Source organism: Vidua macroura, chromosome 4 (assembly GCF_024509145.1).
Source record: "Vidua macroura isolate BioBank_ID:100142 chromosome 4, ASM2450914v1, whole genome shotgun sequence".
NCBI classification, from domain to species: domain Eukaryota; kingdom Metazoa; phylum Chordata; class Aves; order Passeriformes; family Viduidae; genus Vidua; species Vidua macroura.
Window position 1 is genome coordinate 38,101,735 of NC_071574.1, and position 19,141 is coordinate 38,120,875.

Below are 19,141 nucleotides of genomic sequence, written 5' to 3' on the forward strand. Positions count from 1 at the left end.
ATGTTTCTCTTCCGGTCTTCAAAAGGATACCTATGCAATTTAGTCTTTCACTTAGCAGTTCAGTACACCCCACATAGCCAGAAGTTCTGCACTGACTGGCCTTTGTTGGAATCATATTCTTACTTCAAACTGTTCTTACCCTGAAGATTTCTTTTTTTGTGACATTCTTTCTGTTAATTCAGCAGCCTTGGACAGCAGCAGTCTCTGTCTCACACATCACAGTAAATCGTGGTGGTAAGGAGTGACAGAAATGCATCAGCCCAATCTAGGTCTAAGCAAAGCCATTTTATTTGGCAGCATATCAGCAAGAATTGTTCAGCATGCAACACTTTTTTTTTATGGGGTTCTACATTCTCCTTTTAAAACAAATTAGAAAGGAAAACTAAGGAGCATCAGACTGCATAATATATGCCTGTGCATATATGAAGTGTCAATAAACATTAGCTATTGTTTGTATGTTGTTTTTTTTCCATCCAGAGAAATGTAGGATAAGAGATCTGAGTTTCTTTCCTGAGGACTCCAGTGGACTTGAACTATTGCAGACCACTCAGCACAAAAATTCTATGGTCCTAAACAGTGAACAGTAAATAATATAGTAGCTCTGATAATGGATTATTTTATGTGGTTGCAAATTTGACAGATCCAATTGAAGTAAGGAGATGAGAAGAATAGTTGCAAGCAACAGAATCCTAAAAAAATCAAAGAGATTTTTAATGAAATAAGTGCAAATAGAATATATTGTAACCATAGGGAAGGAGAGAAAAAAGCAGGGATAATGAAGAGGCCAGAACTAGGACTGAATGATGTGTCAGAGGAATTATACAAAAGCATTTTTTGCTTGGCTTAGTATTTTTGTAAATATCATTGGCCAAGGGAAAAAAAAAACCCTCAAAACCTATAACATCAAGACCAAACAAAAAATTGAAAAAGAAAAAAAGAAAGTGGAATCTGTCTCAAAGTAGACAAATAGCTTTGCTTAGCTGCCCAACAGGTGTGACCTAGGGTCCTGCCTTTGTCTTAGACCCAGAGAGTTTATGGACTTGCCAGGCATACTTCCAGTGCTTTCTACTAATGTGTACCTCTCTTCCAGTACAGCCCTGAAAAATCAATATCTAGCAGCTCCTCAGGAAGACTGGTGGCTACCCAGCTATCCTTCTCTGTTGCTCCACTATCGAGTGTTGGAGAAAGGCTGCAGATGGCAGTCAGTCTCAGCACTGCAGTTGCAGCAATAGCTGGTCTAAGTGTGAAAGAGTTGATGTTAGTTTTTGCCTTTCCTGACTGAAATCAGAACCACCTGCATAAACTTGGCTAATGAAGCGGAGTGGAAAAGGAAAACACTTGCACTAGCAGATGTGAGCTCCAGCCAGCAGAGGCTGTACTGTTTTTTCCCACCTGAGGCAGCATCCAGCTGTGGGCCTCCTTTCTCTTCCTGTATTCTATTTCAAATTCAAAGAAAGGTTAGCTGTGGTTTAATCTATTTGACTGGATGCTCGAATGGATCAGAAGAGACATATCCATAAAGAGACATACCCATAAAGTCATCTCAGCTGGGGAATGAGCTAAACAAGAAACAAAGAGCATTGCTCTAATAATTCATTTTCAGGACATGAAAGGTAAGATGCAGTTCATTTTGATATGCACTGTGAATGTCCCAGAGAGTGCCTAGCAGGAGGACAGGAATCCCTTCTGGTATTGCTGAGGTTTTGCTGAGGCTGAGCAACAAATTAAGACCCAGTGGTAGTTTCAGACTAAAGCTAAATATAAATGTGCACACAATCCATAAAATGGATTTTTGTAAAGCAAAAGAAAGAAAAACTATGCAGGACTTTCCAAAAGAAATATTTTTTCTTGAATTGAGGTTACATTTCTGTGTTTGTAAGTGTAGTCTAACCAGGGTTTTAAGTGCACGAAAGGCCCCAAGAGTGCTGACTTGATCAACATTGTACTTATGCATGTGAAGTGAATGTACTGGCGATGGTGCATTTTTATCTCTTACCCATATTTTTTGGTGACAATGTTAGAGCTGCTGAACTGGCAAGATTTCCACCCAATGTCCATGCTGAAACCATTAGTGTAGTGAAAAAATAAAATTGCAGTCAGTCTATATGATATTTCTTTTGCTAAGAAAGCATAAATTGCTTTTCTTTGGAGTCAGTATCTAGACCACATACTATTTTTGTTGTTTCTTCCATGGCCAACCCAAGAAGAGCAATTTTCTGCTTCAGGTGATCTTCACACTACACAGCCTCCTCTGATTGTGGCATGTGCTATTTAAAAAATAGGCTATGCAGGCAGCAGTATGCTTGTGTCATTAAAAGGTACTGTCAGTAGTGTGGGATGTGCAAGAAAAATCAAACATAGGTTATAAATCCAAGCCATAAAGAGTCCTCTTTTATAGTTTCATCTGTCTCAAACTGTCCCAGAGGTAAGAGCTGGTAGGAGTTAATAGTATTTGTGTCCTTTTAGCAGCCCTTAAGGTGTCTTTTGGGGAAAGCTTTTCTTGCTGTACCCCTACAATGTCCATAAACATGCTATGATTCCCAGGAAGGCTGAGTAGCTGTTTCTGAAGCTGTACAGAAAGTTTTAACAAGGGAGAATTACTTCAGGATTCTGAATCAAGGAAATAGTGTGCCTGAGAAATAATTAAGAAAGGAGTAACAATTATTAAACTACTATAAAATAAAAAAAAAATAATAACATAATAAAGTATGAAATGAATAAGTATAAACAAATGAGAAAATAACTAAACATGCAGTGTTCAACTGTTAATCTATGCAGAATGGAGAGCTATCTGCTGAAGATTCTTGATATTACTTTAGATAGTAGTAAATGGTAATCTGACCTTTTAAGTCATCAATAATGTTAATAAATGGTTTACTGTGAACTGTCTTATGGATATAGAGAGGACTGGCTGAAAGACTATTCAGCTTAATGAAATTACATGAATCTATTTACTTAAAATAAGAAACATATGCTTGGTGAATAGAGATGATTTAAAGCCCAGCAAAATTGAACAGTTAGGCAAATTTGAATAAATCCTTATGGTGCTTTGCAGAATATGTCTTGGGTCTGGGAAGCAAATATTTCATATTCTGATTCCAACACATCTGTCGGTATGGACATAGACTACGCAATTCTGATTTTACCAGTGACTTATAGCAACAAGCAGTCAGTCTAGCAACCAAAATATTGCTAGCTATGGAGATTTACTAACAGAATCATGGCGCAATTGAACTGTGATGATGTTCTGTCCTGGTTCTGCTCCTTTGCAACAACACTTCATTTTTCCTCTTGAAAAAACAGCTAGAGACTAAGGATTAACATGAAATTAGAGAAAAAAACCTGAGAGACAGCAGGAAAGGAGAAAGGGAGAGTGAGACTGCTTCAGTGGCTAGGATATGCTCAACCTAAATGGCTGATTTTTTTTTTAGATTTAATACAATAGAGAGCTTCTCCCATTTGTCTGTCTTCTGGAAAGCCATTTCTTAAGCACCTCAATTCCTCTACTCCCTATATCCTGACAGAGATCCTAAATTCAAAATGAGCTTTAAAATTGTATTAGACAGAGGATTTCCTTCTCTGTGTTATTCTAAACCTCTGCTGTGTTTAACATTTTTAGACATGTAAAAACCAGATTTTGTCATCTTATGTGGAAAAAATAACACATTGCAAAAGCCAGCTGACACTCTTTCCTCTATTGAGAAAAAAGTAATGATAGTTCTTTCTTCTCAAGACAAAAGTTAAAGACTCTTCCTCCAAAATGAAACAATAGGTGGACTCAATAAATGGATTTTTTATAGATTGATGTAATATGGCTGCTGTATCTCATGCCTGTGACTGATTTCTAAAGTTTAATGCCTTGGATTCACAGGTTCTTACTAAATGGTTGTCACTGCCGTGCTTTCAGTATTCCTATCTACTCTCTGTACAAGGACAAATATTTACTCAAAACAAATATCTGTTGCAGGACAACCCACAATGAGGATAGTTCATGACATATAATATATATTGCAAATATGATCTTACTGCAGGCCATCACAGACCTTCCCTTTGTTGTATTTCTCCAGCCCTTCCTTAATGCTGGTTCTGGCACTTGTCCCCTCCTGAGCTGGTAGGAGTGTGCTAGGTAGTGGAAAGCTAGTCCTTTAAAGACCTGTGTGTTAAAGGCTCAGACAGATGAAGCTTGATCAGTATTGTCCTGAGACAAAATCATTCATCATATAATTAATTAATGCTTTTATTAACGTCCCTGCATATATAAACCCTAATGTTTTATCTAGTACAGAGGATGGAATCACCCTGGCAAAGGTCATTGCCTTTAGTGAGAGTGTGACTATTGGCTCCAACTGTCTTCAGACAAAACAGATTGGTGAAAAAAAAATGTTTGAAGTTATCAATGTTGAAATTCTGAGGACAATATTTTCTTCTAACTGGAAAAACATCTTAGTGGAAAATAGACAGTCTTGGGAGGAAATAAACTGTATAGCCATAAGAGGGACCACATAGACCACCAGCACTTTCCTTTTGCCTTTTGTTGAGTGCTTTCTTTTTTCTCTGCATCTGCTAAAATTAACATTGTAATTAACATCTCTTGGCAACAGCATGTTATGTATAACACTGCAGTCAGAATAGCAGATGATTTTCATAGAGAGGATGAAGGAGAATGAAATATATGAAATGACTTTTCCATGAGGCAATACTGTCCCCTTTACTTTCTCTCCTGTTTGAATCATTATCAGGATCACCACAAGAAAAGCAGTCCACTTGATTTTATCTTGCTCAGTAAAGACAAGGTTTCTATTTTATTCTTCTAAGAATGTGACACTTTTGTTTGAGAGCAACTCTGCTTCACTTATTACTGAAATACAGCTAAATGCTTTCTGTTCCTCTGCCTTCCAGTAATAAATTTTTTTAAACAAAATAAAATTCATAAATTATATGTATGCAAAGCTCGTTATTTCAAGAGATTTTACCTATAAAACTGATTGCATATAAGTAAACTTAGCTGAAATAATTTTCATACCTTTCTAAGAAGTCAGGATAATTAAAAAGCACTTGGTAAGTGCAGTCTCTAAAACCTTCCAATTTGCACTTTAATATAAATTGCAATTTGAGTGTATTTTGCTGATAAAAGCTGCTTATAAAGGTACTCGTGTATTCCTCATCATAAAATAGATAAAACACCATATGTATCTTCATACAGCCTGAAAGAAGTTATGATTTTTCAGTGTCTAACACATAGAACTAGACAAATTTTCGTTTACATGACACTTGTCTTTGTATCTAAAGCAAAGATTCACTAAACAACTCTAGGAATGTACTACCATTCAGTTTTTCTTTCAAGTCATAGTCTGCAGATATCAGCAGTATACTGGGGGGAATCGGTGCTGAGGCTGTCACCTGTCTTTGAGTACATAGATTCCTGAACAAGAAGGAAGTGTCATTACATAGCTTTTTTTGGAAAAAAATACTGAGGCAAGTGGTAAACTTGACATTGGTGTAAGACTGATAATGACTGCAGTAAAAGACAGCTGAAAATAAATGTGGAAAAGAAAAACTATTTCTTTTTCATCTTAATAAATTTGCATTTGTGGTTCTCATGTCCCTCAGAAAGGAGAACTGAGCTACATTGAGCAGGACCTTTGTAGGCTGGAGAAGCCAGCACAACATCATGGCAAAGACAAATGCACAAATGAGTGATGAGGATAACCCCCTGCCAGGATACAGGCTAGAGGTGGACTGGGTAGGCAGCAGGTGTCCCAGGCTTGGGAGCCTGAGAGATATCAAGCTGAACAGAAGCCTTGTGATGTGAAAGACTTGCCATGCACTGCATTAGCCAGGACAGAGAGAGGAGAAGTATAAACTAAAGAGACATCTAGATGTAATGTTCCTACTTCAGGACAAATAATGAATTTTTATTCAATGAATCTTTAAAGTAGAATGCTCAAATTTTGATCAGTGCAGGGTTGACAATTGTGGCCTCTTTGCCCTTGAGAAAAATGTCTTGTTGAAATCAGACAGTGACATTTTGTGCATCTAGGGAAAGTCACATTTTCAGCCTGCCATGGGCTCTGTTTTAGAAGGTGTTTATAATTTCTGCTTTTTTCAGTGAAGGAATGAGCAGCTTCAGAGATTTCACACCCATAGACTATCTCCTGGGTAAAAAGCATAAGCCTTCTTTTTGGAGAAATGATCTATGAAAAAAACTTGAGGGAGTTAAAAAGTCATGTCTTAAAAAGCACTCCTATAGTCTCAGAAAGAGTGGTTTAGGTGTTTGTCAACACGAACAAGGGTTTGAGTTGTTGTCAGAGTAAGACATCGAAGTTAAGTCTCCTTTAATCACTGTCATCAAGCGGGCAGCAAAATGGCTGAATATAAGGCACTAGGTTGGTTGAAGGTGAGACTTAGAAGGGCCACAATCTACAGGTTTTAAGCACCATTTTTGATGATGGGGGAACAAATGGGGTCATGAGAAAGAATTGTGTTTGGGATATGCATATTAGGAAGTCAGATGGGAAGTGTGGAGCTAAGGAAGCATGCTGCTTATCAAGACTGCAATTATCAGAAATGGTTACACACAGAATCTTTCAGTTCTGCAGCAATCATAGCTCTGCTGTTTCCAGGATCACTACATCCAATTCTTTGATCCAAAAGGCATTATTAGACCTAAGACAGTTCTGGGAAGCATCCTTCAAGTGTGGGTGTAAAGCATTATCCATGATGCAGGAGTAAAGCCAAGACTCATTTGTTCCTGTTAGCCAATGCCATTATGTATCAATTCATGCTACTGTAGATTGGACTTTTTGCAGCTGTGTTTGAAATAAAGTTTAGATGATTGCATAACAGCCCAGGGAAGCAATTAATGTCACATAGGAATGTGGCAAAGCAAAACCATTCTTGTAATGTAAATGGTTAATGTGTGATTTTTCTGGTTGTTAAGATTCAACTTCACTTTCCAAATGGGTCGCTGTAGATATGCCTGTAGATGCAAAGCATAAAAATTATCAGAAATGTTGCTATGTCACTTCAGAACACAAGATTTGATGAGCCATTTTGCTGTACTGTTGCTGAAACTGTCTCTATATTTAGACACAGTTTATTTTTTGAGCTCTGGTTACAGTGAACCATTTTCAACTGGGCATGAAACACTGAGACATGCACTGATGAGTTTCCACATACTGTCCTGAAGCTTCATGTTAATTTGCTTCACAGGGAGAATTTTGGGATTTTTTACTGTTTTACAGGATGTCTCAGAAGAGCTTTCCATCCTATGTTGTAACTAAATTAAATTTGAAAACTCTTCTTTGGTCACTTACTGCATACCAGCTGCAGTTGCTTAGCATTATTTCAAGAATTTATTTTATCTAATCTGTCATAGGCCAGTGAAACAGACTCCACATCATGTTAAAATTGCTTTTTGTAAATTTTGGTTCTTGTGGAGTATCCTAAAGGCATTTCTGCCTGCAGTATGTCATTGCAGAAGCCTTAAGAAAGCACAGTACTGGTCATGCATCCAAGTGACACAGTGAAAATAGTTGTTGTCTTTTAATATAAGGTTTATGGGGTTTTAGCCTACGAATGGTAGTCGATAATATTGGTTGTAACAAAGAAATAAAAGGAATTCTTACTCTCCTAGAAACCAAACCCCTCTAATTTGCTTTATACTGAAGATTTGAATAAAAAAAAATAATACTTTGGACAAAATACTGTTATCTTGAAGAGGAGACTCTCACAATAAATGTAGTCCTTCTTGGTTAAAATCACCTTTTCTTTCTGATTTGCCCTAACAAAGTTCTGTACCTGTAATTTTGGTGCTGTAACTCAGAGCAGGCCACTCAGCTGGTGAGGACATACCTTTCCACCTGCTGCTCAGCATCAGCATCATATTTTTTCCCCTGCCCATCACAGGCAGGTCCCACAGCTGAGCAATTGCTTTATCTTTTGCTGATATATTTTAACATTCCCATCCTCTTACTGCATCCAGGCTTCCCAGGTTTCTGTGTTATCAAGTGCCTTGATTTTTTTGTGGACAAGTTAAATGGTCCAATTACTTTTTCAGTACAGGCATGAGCTTCATCTTTCCAGGGCTGTGGGTTGCACTCACATCCTAGAGCATGTTTGGCCACAGAAATGCAGTTTGGCCAAAGCAATACAGAATACAACAGGCTGCTGATTGGCCACACTGTCCTCTAGACTTATTGCAGTAAACCCCTCCTGTCACCTAAATGTGACAGAATTGCAGACACACTCGTAGCCACATCTTCAGAACCATGAGGCCTCACATGCAGTTGATAACAACTGTGGCTCCTGCTTCTGCACTCAGCTTAGGGCCGCAGAGAAAAAACAGTACATATAAGTTGACCCCATGTAACCTAGTATAGTGTGCCTAGGCATACTTTCCTATTTTTCCTTAGATAAAAATTGATACCAAGTTAAATAGGCTTGTAACATAGGTTGTGAAGAAAAATGTAGTGCCTTCAAAATATTGAAAAAAAATGAAGTTTTAGTCAAAATCGCAAGGTTTAAACTCAGACAATTATAATGTAATTTCTCAGACAAATGAGTAAGAGTACAACTCAGCTTTGGATGGAGAGTTTGGAAATCACTGGAAATTCTGAAATTTAAAACCAGGTTTCCATTCAGTATGATGTTAAGCATCACAGTAATGCCTTAATTTCTCAGAGATTTTTGATGCATCATGTTATGCAAATGAACTTTAGAAAAAGAGAATAATACTCTATACCATTATTTCTCATTAGTTAATATCATATACAGGGTATAGAATACAAACACTCATTAAAATGGCACAAAAGCAGGAGACTCCTAAAAAGAAAGGCTAAGTTTCTTGTATATCTCAAAGGAGACTAGAAAGTAATGAAAATAAAATTTTCTTATTTGTCATAAGGATTATGGTAGAAAGGAAAAAAGGAATAATAGGAATTTCTATCTTATCATTAACAAAGAAATGTCTGAGTGAAAAAAATAGTCTGCTATAGGTTATATATCACAAATTTTAGAAGGTTTTCAAGGATTATCCAGATATTAGTATTTGTATAATAAAAGTGTATGTTAAGTATTTCCAATTTATTTTAAAGAACACTTCAAAATATTTCTATCGGTATCTTCCTCCTCTAAATGGAAATTGAGAGAACCTTCCTTTCTCTTAGGTCAGCACTGCAGTTGTGATAAAACTCAGCATTGGAAAGCACTCCTCCTTAATTTTGATCATAGCGGGACATTCCTTATGAATACCACTTATTCAGTTTTCTCTCCCTGGCATTTCAGCAGAATCCAAATGAATCATTCTAATATTAAATTTTAAGACATGTTTAATCATACTGGAGAGCAAAAATTAAAAGATATATGAATTAGAATGGAAGAGTTTTAGCTTCTTTTTTCCTTAAGAGAATATATAAACTGTGCATTCTTAGGCTTTGCTTTTCAGGATTATTGTGCTTGTGATTGTTCAGTTATTGAAATAGTTTTTCACAATTAAAATATAAACATAATAACAATATTATTTATGTTAATCCCCTCCTTTTTCAAATTATCCCAGAGATGAGCTAAATAACTCAGTTCAACAAACCTTCAATTCAGTATCATAGAATTATAGAATTAGAGAATTATAGAATGGCTCGAGTTGAGAGACCCTAAAGATCACCTAGCTCCAACCCTCCTGCTATGGGCAGGGACACCTTTCACTAGATGAGGTTGCTCAGAGCCCCATCCAACCTGGCCTTGAACACTTTCAGGGATGGGGCAGCCACAACTTCCCTGGGCACGCTGTTCCAGTGCCTCACCACCCTCACAATGAAGAATTTCTACCTGATATCAACACCTACTCTTTTTCCGTTTGAATCCATTCACCCTTGTCCTGTCACTGCATGCTCATGTCTGGTTTGTACACATGGCCATTGCACACCAAGAATCCTTTCAGCTCATTCACATTGAACTAGGGCAGGAATAACTTGCCTTGGCAGCCCTATGTCCCTTTTTCCTGACTGAGCCAGGCTATGATTAGTGCACTGCATGTAGAGCTTTGGATTTCAGTAGTTCTTCAGATCCCACATTGTAAATGTGGTCATGGCACCTCCTGAACAAGTAAAATCCCTGACTGAACAGTTTCTGAATTATTTCAACTCCATATTTTCTTAAGGTACCTAAAATTAAAGTTTGTTCAGTCTTCAGGTAGTTTTGGTTTGTTTGCCAGTTATTAAAACTGCATTACCTTGCACAAAACACCTGTATGTTTTAACCCTCTTCTGAATTCAGTGAGAACATTTGAAATATACCCCAACTGTGACATTTATTATAACAATAAATGTTAAATATATTTTCAGTTGTAATCACTTTACTACCTGTATTGTAATGCTTGGTGCAGTAACATAAATCCTTTTCTTCTTTCAGCAGAAACTGTGGCAGAGTGAGACCTTCTGCTACTTGAACCGCTCCCTTTTCTTGCCACTCAAAAATGAGATCATTCATTGTGTATCCAACTAAAACAAAGAAAAAACCCAAATAAACTCCAAATCTGCTGCAAACTTTGAAAAGCAGTAACATATCAAATTAAAATATTTTAAGTAAATGTTATAAAAAGGAGGTAATACAGAGGGTCTGCTTGTACCTGTTAATCACAATTTTTTATCTGCCTTTCTATACCACACTGAATTGGAAGAGACAAAACAGCTGTCTTATGAAACTCTTTTAAATCCTTATAATTAGATGGTCTATTAATGGATTCAACAAAAGCATTTGAATTAGCTAAACATCCAAATCTCTTGGGTGCTTGGAAACAACTTTTTCTCCTCAATCCATGAAGGATAAAATAGGCCCTTTACACTCAGATGTCTTCCTCCTTTTACCTGAGGTGAAATGTGGATTGTCAAAGTTATGCTTATGGATTTATGTCAATTTGAATGCTTAAGTGCAAATTGTTCAAGGACAACAATGAATTCAAAATTCTGCAGTAGTATTAGTTGAATTGAAAAACTGCTTTTCGCTCAAACTGGAAAAAGACATGGGAAAGCAATTGATTATAATCTTCTCATATTAACTGACTGTGACATATAATGATATTAATAAGAACTCAGCTTTAATATTCAGACTCCTGCACTTATTCATATCTCATGCATGTGTATAAGATTAGCTATAACAGCAAAAGACATACTAATCAAGGCCCAGACTTTGCAAAAGACTTTTTCCTTCTATTTTCCTCTGTCAGATAAATATTTGCATGGTTTATCATTGGGAAAATACCCCTAGTTCTTCTGAATATGTGATCAGGCATTTCATTCTAATTTTCTTTCTAAAAAAATTTTCTCTGGTTATTACAACTGAAAAAAAAAAAAAAAAAGGCTTCATATTTTCATTCAATTTTAAGCCACATATACTAGAAGGAACCAGAAGGTAAAAGGAGAATTTTTTCTTCTGATTTATATAGCTTTCAGCTTCACTGCAGTATTTCTTTTCTGCTTTAGTCCAATACTAATAAGCTGTTGAAAATAACCTGTTGAGAACTAGAAATTCTTCCAACCTTTCAGTAACAAATTACTGTTTAAAGAATATTTTTCAGAACCTTCTAAGAGTAACTGTGCAAAATTACTGATATTTTGAGTTTCAGTAAAAGATGAACCTCTTTGCTGCGTGGGCATAAATCTTACCCCATTATATTCAGTGACTTTGTTACTCGTTTAATACACCTATAAATGGCATTCAATGACCTGATCTGCTGACCTGAAAACTGAGATAAATTTCATCTTTTCTGATCTATGTTGAATGAAACTAGGAGCTAAGAATTAGTGGTTGTAAATGAAAAAAATATTTTCAACACTTCTTCTTCCTTCTAAATTCTTGATGTTTCTTTTGGGAGAACCTTTATACAGGGTATTCACAGGAACTCAGGCTGACTGTTGATTTACCTGGCACTTTTTTTTGAGGCTGGATAAATATGAGAAAAATGAGACCACCATATCCTTATAAGTAAGTAACTAAAATCGGACATTGCTCAAATCACTACAAGCATATATCAAGAAAACACTTGCTTTTCTTATCATTTGCATGATATTCCATAAACACAGTTAAAATTCACTAATAAATGCCATAAACTGTAAAAAAAACAAAAGTATATATCTTATCAAACTTTGCATGAATTCAGACAAAAAGCAGTTGTGTGTAAAGCAGATTACCACTTGAAGCATGTAGATTATGGCCAGAAGTGATGTTCCCTGAGTAAAACTCATTGAACTGGCAAGAAACAACTGCTGTGTCAAAATGTATTTCACTAAATCAAATTCAATAATCTCTAATGCATGCTTTTAATTTTGATTTTCTACTCTGCCTACTAATTTTTCTGTAACGCAATATAGTACAAATAATAGCAGCATATTCAAAATGCTGCTGTAGTAATTAGTTTTTGTCATGTTTACATTTTAAATGCCCAAATATAGCATTAGCATTCAAAACTGTAACTTCAGTTTTGTAACTCAAGGTCATAGTCACAAATTAAAAGTGTCTTAAAATATAGAGAACTTAATGGAGATGTGAGTTTCTGTTATAGCAAATAAATTTAGAATAGTATAATATTTCCACTAGTATGTTAAATTAAATCAGCTTGAATGAAATCAAAAGAAAATGTATTTTTTCAATTAATTTTATGAAGAGGACCTGCTGAATAGCACACTGCTTAACACTCAGAATGCTCATGGTACTGTGTGCATTGTACATAAGGGGAAAAAGACATTTTTATAGAAATCACTCCTTAAAACAATCAGTGGTTACTACGGTGTAGTGTTTATACTATTAGGGTTTAAGTATGTGGTGTTATATATGCAATGAGCCTAAAATACAGTCCCCTGGCACACTAATTTTGGAACCTCTGCTGATTAATTGTAATAACTGTCCCTGTCCTGTTCTAGAAATATTAAACCTGAAGTCCACCTGAGCTTTTGATTCTTGTCTACTTGCTACCTGATTAACAAATGTGCATTGTCTTTAAAACAGCTTTTAAAAAATGTCATTCAGTAGCATAAATTTAACTAAAAGTCTAAATGCCTGTTGCTGATACTGGTCTGCTTTTGAAGATTAGAAATATACTGTGTGTATTTTCCAAATGGTCTATGAGATAAAAAATATGAGAAGTTGTGTTCCATTACATGGCTGTCACTGTGGAGTGGAAGTGGAGCAGTAAAGTGTATCTTGAAATGTGAAGGCTTTACTCTGAATGGATGTGTGGCTACCAGTACAAACTTGTGCTATGTGTGTTACATTGTTAGACATATGATGCAACTTGTAAGAACTGCACTGAAATATGCAGCAGTTATAAAGAACAAGAGATTTCTCTTTACTGCCTATGAGGGATTAACTGCAACCCAGTATGATATTTAGCCTCTCATTAAACCAGAAGCTTTTCTTTTTTGACTATGAGGTGGTGTTGGTGACTATTATAAATTGCTACCAGATATTTTTATTACCAGTGGCTGGGAAGTACAGTGTTATGTAGGGAATTCCTAGTGGATAAATTTTATTGTTAAAAAAAGGACAGTCAGTCACTAGCCTAGGTAGTATATGAGGGTGCAGCTCACTGGTGCAAAAAGTGAAACTTTTATTCTACATGAATAGTTGAAAGCAATGGACGCTATAATCTAGCATGCTCTTCAGGACCAGCTCAACCTAAACTAAATCAAGTGGACCAGTAAAGGTTTCTGTCACTGAAATGCAGTGCACTAGGGTTTGACTTCGCAGGGCATGAATGAATGAAGGCTGGGAAGGGAAGTAGAGTTGTTAATTTGTGTTTTATGGAACAAACACCAGCTTCTGTGGCTGAAGAAGAGGGCAGTTAGCAATGTATTTAGTTTTGTCTGGCTACTGTGCAGTACTCGCTCTTACTTAATTCTGTAAAGGTATTACTAATTATACAAAATCTAAATGGTAGCCTCATGGAACTATAAAGAAAAGATAGAAAAAACAACCTTGTTATGTTTGAACAGTGGTGGTCAGGAGTTATAGGGCTGGTTAGGTTACATTAACACTCTATTAACCCAAAGTCTGAGGTCTTGCACATTTAAAATGCAAAAGCAGGTGGTAAATTGTTGGTAATTATATGAAAAAGACATCATTCCAGGAGGAGAACGTTTCCAGGGGGAGTATTTCTCAGGTAAAATCAAGAACTGTGTGAATGCATGGCACTGTAGCCTCTGTGCAAATAGTTCTCTTAAAGAGACAAGTAATTTTCAGGAGCCTGAAGTCATTCCAGGTAATTAGCTAGTGAAGCATATAATGGCAGAATGAGAGCTCTGCCTGAGATGAATATGATGAACTAGGGAACATTTACAATTTACTAGAAAGGAAGAAGGCCTGAAACAATTGGGAAACTTGGATTTAGTCTGAAGAAATATTATTTTAAAAAATGATGTTTTCAAAAACAGAGTAGGTGATAAATGTGACAAAACAAAAGTAAAACTCTGTCACACTAACAGAGGGAGAAGGTGGAAGAGATAAAGCTTTGATGAAAAGTAGTTCTCAGGACTTGTGCCTGAAATAGTTGATGGAGGATTTTGAATAACTGGACAGCAAATAAAATTAAATTTAAGTGGCATTTTATTTAATTCATGTAATCTATAAAAAAAACCTGGCAGATGGTTGAGAAGACAGATATAGTAACTTTAGCCTTTAGACAGCACTGAAAATTGTTTAGCTAGAGTGAAAATTTTCAGCATTTTCAATTACAGGTTCTGGAAAAATTTCAGGAAAAAACAATGTGATTCTGCTGAAGTATTTCTAAGTATCAAGGGCATCTACAGTGTCCAGAAAACCAAACTTTTCTCTTGGTCTGACTCATCTTTCCCAGAAAAAATTATCTTCTCAAAAATGGTGTTGACAAGTTGTTTTCAACACTAATATGAGGTTCCTGAAAGAAAGAATTAGACTGTATCTTTGTAATTTTTTTGCATTATCATTAATAATAAATATAAACTTTTCCTTCATCCAATTTTGAAAGTATAGGACTAAAGCCTGCCTTAAATAAATAGAGTCCCATTCAACCCACATTGGTCCGCAGTACTCTATAGAACTTATTGGAACGAAGATATTTATATCAGTTGCATGTTAAAAGTTGGAAGACTTTATTTTAGCTAATTCAGTATCAGTGGTAGGCATTAAAAGCCCATTATCTCATAGACAAGACAGGGAACATCCAACAAGTTTGTCTTGAAGAACATCTCTTCTCCTGTTTCTCCAAGGACTACACCGTTACAGGAAGACGTTATGCAAGGCAAGCATCTCCCCTGTGCCTTTAGAGACTCTGCACCTTTGAATTGTCATTGTCTTGGCAATTCCAACATAATTCCCTGCTGGCACTGTTTTATTTGCTTTGTCCATCCACCTTTAGCACACCTTTCCAAGCCATGAGCAAACTTGTGATCCAGCTGAATATCAATGTATCCTGTACATTTTCTACTCATTCTTTTTCATTACAGGAAGGCTGTGCTTCCCTTGTGTCATTTTAAAATACCTACAGGTATATTAAAATCCAACTCTTTCCCTCGTGTTCAATAAACAGACACATGCTCAGCATGCAACAACTGAGCAGAGTATTTTTTTTTTTTTGAAAAAGAGTTTAGTTTAACTACAGCATTTATTTTTTAATCCCAGTGATTTATCTAAATTCCATTCTCATTTCTTTAATTTTTAGTAAGGTACAGGTCCAAACCCATCAGTTCTTTAGGTCTCCAATTGAAGCAAGAACTACACTCATGTTGTCTAGGGTTATTCACTACCCTTCTGTTGGGCATCCCATCAGTTTGCCTCCAGGACAGGCTGCCTGCATATTACTGTTCTTAAGAGCATGACAGACATTTGAATTGTGCCCTAAATTCCCAGCAGCATAGCAGGGGGAAGACATGACAGAGCTAAGGAATCTGGTTTTGGCTTGAGGTTAGAACAAATTCTTCTACATTACGCACTAAATATATTAGCTTCAGAAATGAGCTGTGATTCATTTCAAAGCTAAATTTGTGTTGGAGCTCCAAGAAGGCAGGATTTTATTCAATGTACTTCTGAGCTGCTTTGCAAAGTGTTTGCCCCTTGCACTGCCCTCTAAGTCGTTCTGAAGGAATCTCTCCCTGGGGAGTTATAGGCTTATTTTTCTTTGCCTGAATTTTTGAAAAGAATAATATTTCAGCTCAGCACTCTAGCACATCTCTCAAACCTACTATTCTTGCTGAAGCCTATAGGTTTTCAGCTATTACTTTTATTCCAGTTTTATGCTAGTTTCTAGCAGCAGTTGTACAGTTCCTACTGCCCTTTCATCCTGCATTGGTCAGGAGCTGACAACCACAAGTATCCTGATCTTTGCAGCTGTGTGTCATGTCTCACTTCAGATAGACACAATATTTTGAGTCACCCATCTGCAGAATAAAAACCACAGCCTGAGCAGTTGATATTTTTTGTGCTGCTGAAATGGAAAGGAGAGAAGCAGTATGGTTCTATACGTTCTGGCACAGACAGGCATTGACTTAGTGTGTCCATAATTTCTGTCATTCAGGTACAGACTTGACAATTCCCTGGCAGATGAGAAATACACTCCAGTTATTTTATATTTCTTATGTTGCCTTTGTATTGTTGTGGGAAAGAAAAAATGTGCACATACTTTTCTGTAATGCATTAACTTGTACTAGTGCAGCCTGCATATCCATCTTTCCATTTGTACAAAATCCAAATTAGAGATGGGGGAGGGAAAGAAATTGTGTAAATAAGAATCGTGTAGTACAGAAGGAATTTTCTTTAACAATCCAGAAGACAGGAGCATGACTGCTTAGAACGACTAAAAAGCCTCCATAAATCAAAAGGGGAAAAATTGGGCCACTATTGAATTTAAAAATCAACATAAAATTAAAATTATGAGGTAAGAAAATGTTTTATACCTTACCATTGTTGCTTTTCACAGTATTTTTTCTTTTGTAACTTAGTCTTTTCAATATTCTTTGAAAATTCAGGGATATTAAATGTCACATAAAGTTATAATTGTAATTTATGAGTAAAGGAATGCTGTGAGGTAAAAAAGAAACTTAAAAAGAAAGACAACAGGCTCTAGCATATGAAAGAAAAACATTTCTTTCTGGGGAGACAGGCCACAGAAATAAATACGTATCTAGCTGACATTTCTTTGTATCTTATTCAAGCAGAATAAAACTAAAATTATCCCACATACCTATAGGCTGCCCTGGTGTAAAGCATAGAACTGTAGAAGGGATTATTTCATAAGTGCATTTTCATTTGTTCCCTTTCTAAGATAAAAAAACAGCTATTCTAGCTGCTGAGAAATCATTTGGTAAAATAAATCCTTTAAAAATAGAAGACATTTCTACTGAAATATTTTTCAGACACTTCATGATCTAATGAAGTACTTTTACCAGGGGCAAATCCAGCTGCTTAGACTGACCTTGGAGAAAACATTACATGAGCCAGCTAAAAATAAAGATATCATTTGGGAATAAAAGCTGTACATGATTTTTTCTCTTAGACCTTTCTATGATGGAGCAACAGTATCAATACTGAAGGAAAGTATCTAGTACTGAAAGAAATTGCTAATTAAAGGAAAGAAAACAAACCCCATGATCTGTTGGTTATAATTGTCAGTATTTGCAACCCGGTGGTAAGATGAGTAAAAAAAAGAGATGAGTGATAGTGATTTATTCTAATTTTCTTAGTGACATATTCTGGATCAAGGCTTGCAAGATCAGACACAGTTTACAGAAACTGTGAGACAAATAGGCCTTGTAAATTCATAATGTACAATGTCCTACACAACTTGGAAAAAACAGCAATGATCACCACTTCAAAAAGAAACATCTGGAAGCATGGCTACTGCTGTTTTGCTCCTGCAAACACTTTGGTTTCTAATAATATAGCCTGGTGGTCAGATCATTCACTCAGGACATGAGAGGACTGTGTTTTCTGTTTTGAACCCAAATGTCTTCCACTTCCCCAGACAAGCCATTAACCACAGGGTTACTGCTTTGATCCCTCTGTTTACATTGTCTCACTGTGTACCAAAAAATGCAAGGCAGACAGCCAGAGCAGAGTATGACACTGTGGCCTAGAAATTAGAGATGCTTGGGTGGAATCAGGCTCTCAGGATTATGTTAGTTCTTACCTCAGGAGATTTGATGTGAAGCCTGGGAAAATGCCAAATGTACCCACCGTCCTTTTCTCTTTTAAAATTTTAAATAGAACTAGATGCCTTTTAGCCAGAGAGTCTGAAATCTGAAAGTTTCTGCTCATCCTTTCCTAAGTTTTGGAAATTGGTCAGAGTTCACTCTCATATAAACTCCTTTTTTTTTTTTTTTTTTTTTTTAACCTGGTTACTCTTCCTGGAATGTAGATATGTTTTGTAACACTTCTAAGTTGTTTATTTCCTTTCCCGTTTTCCTGTACAGAGAAACTCGCTATGGACAAGTGAATTCCTGCTCTCAAAGGTCTAGGATCTTGGAACTTAGGTCACTGTACATATCTGTTTTGGATCTGTTCCAAAATAATTTCAGGGAACTGCTGCCTTATTCTTGCAAACCTAACTGGTTATTCTGCTGTCAGACATGTAAGCATATCCAGACTTCCCACATGCTGCAAAACTTTCTGCCTTAGGCCATCATCTTTTCCCATAGTCTGTTTTTTGATGTCTGGAGTTACAGGTAAAATAGAATTAGACAAGGCAATATGGGAAAAGCTTTATTACTTGCAACTTCCTTATGAAGTCAAATTTGATCTTTCTCTGTGAATAAAGAATTTGAAGCACTCATCTGTATTTTCTTCAGCTCTTCTTTTGTGAGAACCTCTCTTTACCATGTGAATGTGCAGCTGGGAATTTACTCCCACTGAACTCAATGATTAAAAGCAAGACTTCAGTGAAAAATGTTCTGCTGGAAAATACAGTAGAACATCTACAGTGCCATTCAACTAATAAATGTTGGTTCCCTGTGGTGTAGTCTGTGGGAACTGTGGGCTCCTGCAAGGTTTTTCTAAAGCAATTCAGATGCCTGTTTGTTCAAGAATACCCAGTTGTTGTCTGACCTGTCCTCACAACAGCTGAAAGAGAGGAAAAATGCAGCTGAATTTTATGAAGCTGTTAAAGCAAAAGCTTAATAAC

At 36.3% G+C, this 19,141-nt stretch overlaps 1 protein-coding gene across 4 annotated transcripts in view; it reads right to left on the reverse strand.

The window, feature by feature from the left end:
* Positions 1–19,141, reverse strand: part of GLRA3 (glycine receptor alpha 3) — an 81,669-nt gene that overhangs the window by 12,740 nt on the left and 49,788 nt on the right. For all 4 annotated transcript variants that reach the window (XM_053975777.1, XM_053975778.1, XM_053975780.1 and 1 more), the window contains one exon: positions 10,359–10,496. In XM_053975777.1, coding sequence (XP_053831752.1) covers positions 10,359–10,496 — 138 coding nt within the window. The remainder of the gene's footprint in view (positions 1–10,358; positions 10,497–19,141) is intronic.